General features: G+C 47.7%; 1 protein-coding gene across 2 annotated transcripts in view; it reads right to left on the reverse strand.

Annotated features, from left to right (window-relative positions):
- Positions 1-529: 529 nt before the first annotated feature.
- The window catches only part of DRAP1 (DR1 associated protein 1), a 19,192-nt gene continuing 7,747 nt past the window's right edge, over positions 530-11,974 (reverse strand). The window contains exons 3-7 of one of the 2 annotated variants that reach the window (XM_015416869.1): positions 7,959-8,052; positions 7,053-7,172; positions 5,303-5,393; positions 1,393-1,478; positions 530-714 (exon numbers count right to left, since the gene is read on the reverse strand). In XM_015416869.1, the coding sequence (XP_015272355.1) occupies positions 558-714; positions 1,393-1,478; positions 5,303-5,393; positions 7,053-7,172; positions 7,959-8,052 (548 nt within the window). In that variant the 3' untranslated portion in view covers positions 530-557. The remainder of the gene's footprint in view (positions 715-1,392; positions 1,479-5,302; positions 5,394-7,052; positions 7,173-7,958; positions 8,053-11,974) is intronic. The other variant, XM_015416870.1, reaches the window with a different exon arrangement.

Here is an 11,974-nt window from a genome sequence, read left to right on the forward strand (position 1 = left end):
GGGGAACCCCAGCAGTAACTGTCCACTTTACCTTCTCCCCTCCCCCGCTAGCCATAAACCTGTACTGTCCCTCCCTCTTCTGCGATTAGGACTCCTGTTCCCCTGGTGGGGACGACAACTGCGCCTCCGCTTCTCGTTTTTTTAATGGGGCAGATTAATATGGGCATTTTGCACCAAGTTTGTTCTTTGTATCCACTGCAGGGGGAGGAATATCGCTCCCCCTCCCCTTAACTGTTCTTTTAAGAATCCTGATTTTTAAAAGTTGATTTGCTTTCTAAACTCTCTGGCTTTTATTTTACAACTGGACTGGGAATGGCCCAGGATGGAGTGAGCAACATGTTGGTGGGGAGATACTAAGGGATAAATTGGCACTTCTGCTTGCAAGACTGGGGCCTGGATGTAGAACAAGGGGGGGAAAAACCTCACGTAGCACCTGACACCATTTTTTATGTTTTTTAATAAATTTAAGAACAGCCCCATCCAAACCCCTGCTCTTACCCACCCACCCCCTCCCTCCCCTCCCCTCCAAAGTGGCAGCAGTGAAAACAGAAATGGGGCTAGGAGTCGTAATCCTCCTCCTCCTCGTCTTCCTGGGCTGGGGCAGGCGGCACAGGTGGAGGCGGAACTGGCATAGCGCCTGTTGGTGCAGAGACGGGCAGAGGTATTGCGGGAACCGGCGGCGGGGAGGTGAAATGTAAATACGGAGCTGGAGCCCTGGAGAAAAGCAAGAGGGTTAAGATGTGCACACTCTACAGTGCAGGCCCAGAACTGGCAGGGGGTCCCTGGGAGGGCAAGCCAACATGACCGTATCCATATAAAAACAAGAGCAAGAGCAACTCATGCCAGGCACTTGACTGCCCTGTTGCATCGACTGCTTTTACACAGACATAGGCCTTTGGTTCACCTGTCCAACTACTTTCTACCCTAGAGGGGCTGATCGAGCCCCGGGACCCGTCTGCGTGAAAAAGCTGGGACTCTGCCACTGAGCTACAGCCCACCCCTGGCATTCTCTGCTTGTCCCATGACAGAAGAGTAAGTGGGAGGGGAAACAAGAGGCCTAGAAAGGGCAGGCTCTGAATCCAAGCCAAAAGGTGGAGATTCCCCTCTCCACTGCTGGGGGCCCACACACCCAGTTCCACTGGGGAAACTGGCACAGGTGTGGGCATGAAGTCTCTGCCAGCTCAAGTCTGTAGGGGGGAGGCCTCCACAGGGGTTTTTGGGAGGTTCTGTTCTTCATTCTCCTGTTTGCCTGTAATTTTGGAAATCAACTGTCAGGAGAGGGCCTTCGGTGGGGTAAAGAGACAGGGCTCCTGCCCTCGCCTGCCTCAAAGGTTCTGAATACCCTGCCAGGCAGGACAGGTCAGAAGGGCCATTAGAGACTCTAATTCTTACGTGGGAAGATGCGTGGCGGGTCGCGCAGAGGGAGCGGTCTGGGACACTTCCTCCTCCCCGTTACTCTCACTGTCTTCTGAGTCATCCTGCGGGAATCAGAAAGAGGAAAGGATGCCACTGTGTGATCCGGCACTCTCTCTGACAGCCTGCTTCTGTCTTACGAAGCCGTGGCGTCATTGTACCCAACCTAGCCCAGGTGGCCAACCTCACGCTGGATCTCGCCAGCCTCTTGCCCACCCTGATTTTTGTGGTCTGAGGCCAGCCGCTAAAATAGTGGGTTAATTAAGCCCAGTGGGGGGAGGGGGCATGGGCTGTGCCTGGCAGCAAAGAAGCTGCCCTGCCCTGGCATGGAGAGTCAGCACACTGCAAATGCCCTGCGCAGAACACAGAACGACACAACACACACCCCTGGTCCAAAATGTTAAATCACAAGAAACAAAGGGAAAACACAGTGTATGAAAGTCAACAAAACTAAGAAGAAACACCGTGTATAATTATTTGGGTCAAAACAATCATTGTACTATTCACTTATGCTCCTGTAAACATTATTGGAGAGTAAACTATAACTTGTAATGTTAAATTCCCATAGAAATGCCACTGAACATTGATACGAACCATTCCAATAACAACAGTCAGTGCAGATCAAAAGGACATCACAGTCTCTCAGTAATAGTCAGTTCAAGAGGACTTCACAGTCAGTGCTCCCTCTAAGCTGTGGAGTCTTGTGAGCAAAAATTCTACTTTGTGAGCTACTGGCATTAAAGTGGTGAGCGAGCGATTTGGCTGCTGCATGAATTTGTTTGCTCTGGAACCCCATCCTTCCTGTGCAAAGACAGAAATGTGTGAGCCGGAGGCTAAAAAGCTGTGAGCTAGCTCACACTAACTCAGCTTAGAGGGAACACTGCTTCACAGTCTCCCAACAAACAGTTAATGGTGATCAAGTGACATAGGTGGTAACCATGTGACTACATGCATCCTGGACTTTAAGCATGTTTCAAGTCAAGATCTTCACAGCTGCAATTCTACCATAGAAATTCTAAAAGGAACCGATTGCGCAACACTTTTTTTCTAGCAGCAGTAACCTGCCATCAAATGATTACAATGGCATGTGATGTCCTTTTGATCTGCATTGACTGTTATTGTTGGAATTACTCATATTAATGTTTGGTGGAATTTCTATTGGAATTGGGTCAAAACAATCATGCGTTATAATTGTATATCTCAAATAATGTTTATTGGACCGTAAGTGAATAGCACATATACAAATTATAATACATGATTGTTTTGACCCAAGTAATTATACACAGTGTTTCTTCTTAGTTTTGTTGACTGTCCAAAATGCTAGCGGTCTATCTAAAGGACCGTCTCTCCCCATATGGTCCCTGTGTGCCAAATGCTGTCCTCAGGTTGCCATCTGCTGGCTGTTTCTCCCCGTCAGGTGAGAAGGTGACTTTTGTTCTCCAGGGCTTTTAGTGGTGTGTGGAATGAAGGCATGGCGGGGCCGGGTGAGCCAGGTGGTAGGTTGTTCTTCATATAATGTAAAATCTGGACTTGCTAGGTCCGACTCCCAGAGCACCTTAGGAGCAGCAAGTTTTTTTTTGGGGGGGGGCAGGGGCTTTTGACTCAAGGCTCCCTTTTGACTCTCGAAAGCGCCTCCCCCACCAAAAAACTCTTGTTGCTCCATGAGGTGCTACTGGACTCGAACCCAGCTGTTTCTACCACAGACCAACAAGGCTACCCTCTGGAATAAGAACGTAAGAGAAGCCAATGTTGGATCAGGCCAATGGCCCATCTGGTCCAACACTCTGTGTCACACTGTGGCCAAAAATACCAGGTGCCATCAGGAGGTCCACCAGTGGGGCCAGGACACTAGAAGCCCTCCCACTGTTGGCCCCCCCCCCCCCAAGCACCAGGAATACAGAGCATCACTTTCCCCAGATTCGTTAGCCACTAAGGGGCATAAGTATATATTTTTAAAATTAAAATAAAACGAACAGGAAAACAAAATTGACTGATAAATGAAAAGGGGCATGGAAAGAAGGGTAAAATGAAGGGGGTCTGCAGAAAGGTGAGCTTAATAAAGATTTTAATAATTATTTTGAAAATAAATGACTTTTGGAGGAAAGTCATGGCACTGGAGGGGGAGAAGGCAAAGGCTGTTTCAAGCAGAGCAGAAAAGGCGAAGAAAGCCCGGCTGGGACTCAAGAGGACCATCAGTCAAGTGTGGGTCCCTCCTGGACAGCCTTCGAGAGGTTGTCCTTTAGATACTCAGGAGAGGTAAGAACAGACTCTCTACAGAGTTCAGGTTTTTTTTTGGGGGGGGGAAACTGTCATAATTCTGCACTCCCCCCACTAAATTAAGGTGGCTGCTTCATCACCTTCAACCAGCATGAACAGAACATGCAAGCATTGCTTAGGGTTTTCCATAAAAGGATGTTGAGGTAGAAGACAGATAACATGCATGGCAAAAAAATTAAAGAGCATTTCCGAAAAAACAGGACCTGTTTCTGACACCCACATCCTTTCTGCTGCAACACATCCCCCGGAGAAGCAGAGGCGGGTAGCGGGACCAGGAGTCCGAAGGCGACGCAGAGCCATCTGGCCTGGATTGCTCAGACCAGGAGCAGCTGCTCACTACAATCAACTCAACCCACGATGCTGCCTTACACTGAGTCAAAGTGTTGGTCTATCAAGGTCGATACTGTCTACTCCGACTACCGGCAGCTCACCATGGTGTCAGGTGGAGGTCTTTCATAGGATCCTGCTACTTGATCCTTTAAAACGGGGCTGCCAGGGATTGAACCTGGGAACTTGTGCATGCAAAAAGCAGGGGCTGTACCACAGAGCCACAGCCTCTTCCCAACCCAAGCTTGATCTGCAACTGCCACAAGCACCAACTTAAGGGCTGTCTTCTCCCGTATTTCCTGCCCTGGGCCTTCAAACCAACATCTGAGACCTCGCCCTCTCCCCTTTCAGCCTCTAAGGTGCAATTGGATAGACCGGGATACAAGAACATTCTGGCCGTGGCACCACAGCCCGGGAACACCCTAGCAAGTGAAAAGTCCATCTGTTATTTCTGTGAGCAGTAAAAAGGGAGAAGAGGAGGAGATTGGATTTATACCCCACCCTTCACTGCCCAAAGGAGTCTCAGAGCAGTTTACAATCACCTTCCCCTCCCCACAAAAGACACCCTGTGAGGTAGATGAGGCTGAGAGAGCTCTCTCGAGGACTGCTCCTGAGAGAACAGCTCTGAAAGAACTCGTGACTGACCCAAGGTCACACCAGCAGCTGCATGTGGAGGAGTGCGGAATCCCCTGCTCTTAACCACTACACCAAACTGGCTCTTGCCTTTTGAGACTAGTGTCTATTAAGCCTGTCCTCCTCTCTTCCAGCTCACACATTTTAACCCCACCCTTCCTTCATGAAGCTCAAGGTAATGAACATATTGAGGGGCCACCTTGAGTTCTGCAAGGGAGAAAGGCGGCTAATAAATGTTTTAAATAACTGGAAAACATGGCCCTCTGTCCCCTCCCCCCATTTACTCTCACAATAACCCTCTGAAACAGGTTAGGCTGAAGCTGGTTGCTGTTACCTTGTTACGTTTCAGAGGGCTTTTGTTCCTCCATTTTTTTAAACTGCTGATTAAAATAAATGTGGAGATCTCTTCCAATGGAAAAGTGGGATATTTTGTACAAATAACCAGGAAGGGAACAGCAGGAGCCATTACAGAGGCCAGAACAATAGACAGCTCGGGCAAGCGAGCCAAGCCATAAGAGGATACACAGCGAAGTGTACCCACAACCCAGGGCTGCCAACAACCAGCTGGACTCATGAAAAAGCTTCCCTGACCTCAATAAGTGGTCGATCTCCAAATTACGGAGGGCACATCCTGGCCCTGCAGGGCACTCACCTCTTGCTCCGAGTCCGTGCCGGACTGCTTTGCATCCCTTCCCTTGCCTGCCGTGCCGCCGTTCTTCCGCCCACTGCCAGGTTTCCGACCCCTGTACCAAAGAGGAGAAAGGGGATGCAGATGCAAGAGAGATGCACTTCTCCCTCCCCGGACGGGGCACGGCTGCCCATTCCCTCTGACACACAAAACAGTGGCTAAGTTAAAAGCACCCCTTCCCCCAACACAGATGGAAGCTCCAACTTCGAGGCATGCTTCTGCCCACTACATTTTTATCACTGCTCTTCCTCCAACGAGCTTAGAGCAGCTTAAGTGGTACTCCCTTCCCCATTTTATCCTCACAACAACCCTGTGAGGTAGGTTAGACAGAGAAAGAGAGAGACCAGCTCAAAAGTTACTCAGTGAGGATCTAGGCAAGTAGAGTTTTATCCCACCTTTCACCTGTCTTCCAAGGAGTTCAAAGCAGTGTGTGTCATTCTTTTACCCCATTTTAACCTCACAATTACCATGTGAGGTAGATAGGGCTGAGAGAGAATGAACAGCCCAAAGGCTACAAAGTGAGCTTTGTGGCAGAGCCGAGATTTGATCTCCCGCACGTGGCATGAGAGCTGGCATGCCTCACTGGGAGGGGCAGTGCATCCCTGTAGGGTAGCCGTTAGATACGTTACAAAAGGCAAAGCTTTGGGCCCTATACCTCTGTTCTGCTCGTGGAAGGCACTCCTGCTGGAGGGAGGGAGGGCAATTTTGTTCCCACTGCAGTGCCCCACTTCAACCTGCCTGCTATTCCGTGTGTGTGTGTGTGTTATTTATTTATTTATTTATTTATTCAAACTTATACCCCGCCATCCCCGCAAGCGGGCTTAGTGATCCACGGGGCACAACTTCAAGAGAAGCAGCGTGGGAAGAGGGAGATAGGAAAGTTGCCATGACTGCGGCACTGCTCTGCTCACGCAGCACAGGCACTAAGCTGGTAACACATTTCTATTCCATCTGGCCTCATAGAATTGGGTTGAAAAGGTCATGGTAAAATAAGACAATGAAGAATCAGCAACACCCCCCCCAAATACCCTCCCCACAAAAAAACACCCAAAAGATTGGAAGCAAAAATGGGGAACATCTAAAAATGACCTATATGTATGAGAAATGAAATTAGTACTTGACTCCCAAATGGACCCTTCAGAACATGATTTTGTGAAAGAATTCAAAAGTCATTTGTATCCCAAACAAGCTCACTGGGCCTTAGGTGCTCTGAGGGAAAGCCAAAACTCCCTCAGCCCCCCGTCTGCAAGGCCCTACTGACCTATATTAAAGAGTGGGTGGGAAGACTTCCTGTAATAGTGCACATGAACCAAAATAATACTATATCAACACTAAGGGCTTTTCCACATTCTCATTTTCCTTGGTTGTGTGTTCCTGTTGCTTTGGGTGTTCCACGTGTCTTTTGCCCCCTCTAGTGGCCGATACTATATTGACATTGTTTTATGTCTGGCTTAAAAACCTACTATTTAAATCTGCAGAGCGATAGGCTGGACATAGAGCAATATAATATTGAATTGACCTCTAGAGGGAGCAAAACACAAGCCGAACAGACCCCCCCCCCCAAGCAACAGGAACACACGAATGAGGAAAATGAGAGCTGAGTATGTGTACTATTATGTGGAAAGGCCCTATCCCAAGCCTGAGGCAACAGCTCAGGTTCCTGAGGAGAAAAAAGCGCCTCCCCTCCCCTCCAGCTTCTGCCAGGCCTCCCTACCTCCTGGAGACTCTCTCCCCCTCCACATGGTTATCCTCTGCGTCTCCTTGCATATCTGGCACGGAAGCAACCAGGTCCTTCAGAAAGTCAAACTGCTGCTCCAGCTCTATGCACTGCTTCCTGCAAAAGCAGACCACAGCCGGAGACAGTGAGAACGCTTGCACTCTGGTCTAAAGTGAAAGAAATGGTACTAGCCTTCATGGGTTCGGAAGAAGTCTTATGAACATTTGAAGATGCCATGTATCCAAGACTATCAGCATTACCTAGCCCAGGTCTATGACCCGCGGCTGCTCTCAAACACACCTTTCCGGACCCCACTGCCCATTAGTGCAGAACTGGAGATGCCAGAGACTGAACACTCCTTGTGAAAAGCACATACTCCACCCCCCCTTTGACTCCACCCCTTGATTTCAACATGTACTGAGTTCCTCAAAAACAGAGGGGATTAGAGTCGGGAAGGATGAAAACGTTGGGCCTCACAGCCACTTCTGCGTCTTTGCCCGCTTTCCAGAGCTCTGAGGTGGATGCCCGATTTCCCCATTTTCAGAAACAAGAAGAGTCGGCATCCAGACTGGAGCACTAGGAAGCTCTTCAGGGCCCGCAGCTGCGAAATGCTTTCTCAGAAGCACACCAGCCATCCCTGCAGTTCTGGTGCACCAGTGCTCTCGATACATTTTTAAGCAGCTTGAGTGCCAGGCGAAAAGTTCATGTTGGCCACATCCCCCCCCCCCCCCCCCCACCCCCCGGAAAGCTCCCTCCCACCCCTTGCCATCTCTAGACTCGAACTTGCCGTTTTGGCAGTCCTCTCCAGGATAAAGTTCCAACTCAGTCCATGGAGATGTGCCTTCCTGGGCTTTTGCCTACTGTTGCCTTAGCAGAAGTCAGGGCTGTGAGGCACATACTCACAGATGCGAGGTTGTCATCGTCTTGGCGTTTCTGGACTGTGTCACGTGGCAAGCTTTCTTCAGCAAGGATTCTAGAAAGAGCTCCAGTGCCCGAGCTTGGGGAAGTCAAGAGTTAAGGGATACCATGGAGGAAGACACCCCCCCCTCCAAACCTTTGAAATAAGAGGAAACACGTGCAGTGACTACATGGTGGTCTAGCCCAGTCTCATCAGATCTTGGAAGCTAAGCAGGGTGGTTACTCTTTGGACAGGAGACCACCAAGGAAACCCAGGGTAGCTACACAGATGCAAGCAATGGCAAACCACCTCTGTTTGTCTCTTGCCTCAAAACCCCGACTGAACCGCCAGCTGAACAATGGATTCATGCTGCTGTTATAATAACCAGTAACTGTTTTTCCCCCCCTTTTTAAATATTTATTAAGATCAAGTATAACTTATAACATGTACAATACCTGCAAAACAGTATACAAAAGTTCTGAGAATCCAACATTACAAGCCAGCCACTTAATCACCAACAAAGTTGTCATCATACATATTTTTCATATGTGCACATGTGTGTGCGCGCGCATCTAGAAGTCATGGCGACCTCTGGTGACTGACCCCTACTGGGGGCCTGGAGGATATTCAGAGAGGGGGCTGAATAAAGTGATATTCCAAGGAGGTCTCCCATCCAAGTGCTTGCCAGAGTCGACCCTGCTTAGCTTCCAAGATCTGATGAGATCAGGCTTGCCTGGGCTATCCAGGTCAGGGCAGGCAGTGACTGTTGTTTATTGGTGCTAGTAACTTTATTGTTTAGAGCTTATTTTAAAAAACAGCTTTCACACATCATAAGGCATTTTGAGCAGTCAGCAGACTCCACGGGATAAACATAACTCAGATAAGTGAATGCAAAAAGAAACCCCACCCAATATGACTCATGTGCCAGCTCTCCTCCTTGGCTACTGATCCACTGGCACGCTGAAGCCCAAAGAAAAAGGTAGCTCAAGTTCTACTGAACAGCTGTCTAAGAAAGAAGGGACTCATTTTGGAATACCGGTCTCATTTACAAGTAGCCTTGGGGCTGAATCTGGCTCCACAGGCCATTTGAGTTCAACCCAATGGCACCACCAAATTTAAATTATGTAACAACAACAACAACAACTCACTTTCACGTAAATAAAGGAAGTGTGGATCAAAATGGATACTTAAAAAAGACATGAATCCTAGAGCCTATTCCGCTCGTGGTGGCACAACCCTTTTTGGTTTGAAGGAGAGTATCCCTGTCAGCAAAATAAAGCCACAGGATCCAGCCCCTGGAATTTTTCAAAGACAGCATCTAGATTTTTTAAATGTAAATTGGGATTTTAAAAAAATAAGTTATGTTTAAGAGTCCCTTAGGAGCTGCGGTGGCTCAAGTGGTTAAGACGCTGAACTGCAGGCTGTGGAAGGTCAGTAGTTCAGCAGTTCGAGACACGGGTTGCTGCATGACGGAGTGAGCTCCCGTCTCTAGTTCCAGCTCCTGCCAGCCTAGCAGTCCGAAAGCAAGAAATTCCAAGTAGATAAATAGGTACCACTCCGGTGGGAAGGGAACAGTGTTCCGTGCGCCTTGGTGTTTAGTCATGCCGGCCACATGACCACGGAAACGTCTTCGGACAGCGCTGGCTCTTTGGCTTGGAAACGGAGATGAGCACCGCAACCCTAGAGTCGGATTCGACTGGCTTTCGAGCAAGGGAACCTTTACCTTTACGAGTCCCTTAAATATTGCCAGAGCAGTGTCTAGATGTCGTGGTGGTGGAGGAAAGTGCGGTCAAGTCACAGCTGACTTATAGTGACCCTGCATGGAGTTCTCAAGGCAAGAGACATTCAGAGGGGGTTTTGCCATTGCCTGCCTCTGTGTCCCAACCCTGGTATTCCTTGGAGGTCTCCCATCCAAGTACTAGCCAGAGCCAACCCTGTTTAGCTTCTGAGATCTAATGAGATCAGGCTAGCCTGGGCTATCCAGGTCAGGCTAGATGTCATATGAATATTAATGCCCACTTACAAAAGGGAAGCGGAACACTGTTATCATCCACTGAGCAAAACCCTGCTTAGAACAGTCTCAGTAGAAAAGAAAAGGGTCAGTTTATCAGTGGAAAGGCACTTGTGCTAACGACGTGTGCGTGAGATTTTCACCAATTCCTCCTTCTCACTGCAGACTCTTGTGCTACACTCAGGGCTGTTCCTAGAGGAGGGAGGGGTCCCCTGAACTCCCAGGGCAGCATTTGAGGGGCATAGAAGGCGGCAGCAGGAAAATTTCATTCTGCTTGCGGTTGACTGGATACAACTCCCAAGTATTTGTTAACGTGCAAATTATGAAGACAGCCATGCTGTCAGCCAAAAAACACAGATTTTTCCCTCTCAGGCAGCAAGACTGTTCGGCCCTGTTAACTACTAGCCCTCGTTTCGATAATGTTCTGGGTGCTCAGATCTTCAAGTAAGGGCTCCTGTTGAGGACAAGTCTAGAGAGAAGGTGAGAGTGCCAAAGAGAAATATTTGATTTCCTAATTGTTCTTCAAAGCAGAATTTTTTTAAAAAGATCAATACACAAACACAAAACAATAATAAACAAAACTTCTATGACTTGTTAAGCAATGGAATAAAGAAAAATACACGAGAAAGATACATGCTTATTAGTTCTGATTACAGTATCATAGTGATGTCTGAACTGCTCTATTACTAATATCAAATAATACTATTTTAGTGATATTTAGGTAATTTAATGCTTAACATTGCTAATGTTTCATTTTAATATTTGACATCATTTTTATGCTTTTTTCTTTACTCATATATTCCTATTTCATTTGCTTTAGTTACTAATATTTGAATTGTTCTAATTTTTACATATTAACCTTTACCAGTATGTGATATTTTTATGATGTTCAGACTATTCTCAATAAAATAACAGGGGAAAAAAGCTAGCCTGATCTTGTCAGATCTTGAAAACTAAGCAGGGTCAACCCTGGATGGGAGATCCCCAAGGAAGTCCAGGGTCACTAGGCAGAGGCAGGCAAAGGTAAATCACTTCTGAGTATCTCTTGCTTTGAAAACCCTACGGAATGTCAATAAATAGACGGCAACTTTATGGCACTCTCTACCACCTCCAGAAGCCCACACTTGTCCTCTAGCCTCTAGGGAGATTTTGCCAGTCAGTATCATGTGCCATACCCTGGCAAACCAGTTCTGATATATGCAAATACCGTGTGGCCGGCATGGCTAGAGGTGTTGAATTATGCTTCTGCACAGAACAAACACTCTACCTAGATTCAAAGAGAGATTTTTTTAAACGGCTGTATCAACTAGTTTGCATGCATGCTTATACGAGAAATACACAAAACAGAAATTTGGATCCTGCTCTTAAATCATTGATTTCAACTGATTTATAGATATAAACGATCAATCACACTGACTTAAAACACCCCTTTCTTGGCGATTTTCAGTCATTTAGGTCCTGGAACCAGTGAGACTCTGGGAGCAACCCAGAGCAGCTGTACTCAGAAGTAACTCCCGTTTTAGTCAGTGGGGCTTACTCTCAGGAAAGCAGCTTTACAACTGCAGGAGCTGTGTACTATTCACAGAGTTGTCATTTGACTGGTGATGCCAACTTAAAAGCTGAGTTAACTATGAGATGGTCAGATTATCCTAGCCATTGATTAGTGTTTGGAAAGCAAAGTGGACCCAAGTGATACAGGACTTTGCCAAGCATAGTTAGGTTTGAAGTTAGTCATCTGACCCCCAAGCACATCAAAACACACACAGACTATAATAAAGAACCGGACTTGCTTTACGACGACTACAGGCTTATAAAGAGCTGGTCACCTGTAAGGCATTAAGAATCTCCTCCAGGGGGAGACTTCCGGTTAATGGCGACACGCTGGCAGACACACCTCCCGGGCCTCCCGGGGGTGCGATCTGCGCGCTAGCTGTTAGGAGGGGGGCAATTGTTCGCCACCCCCCCCGGAGCCTTTGTGAAAGGCTCCTAGCCATGAGGCTTTTGAAGGGT

The sequence above is a fragment of the Gekko japonicus genome, unplaced genomic scaffold (assembly GCF_001447785.1).
Source record: "Gekko japonicus isolate JY-2015 unplaced genomic scaffold, Gekko_japonicus_V1.1 scaffold278, whole genome shotgun sequence".
In the NCBI taxonomy this organism is placed as follows: domain Eukaryota; kingdom Metazoa; phylum Chordata; class Lepidosauria; order Squamata; family Gekkonidae; genus Gekko; species Gekko japonicus.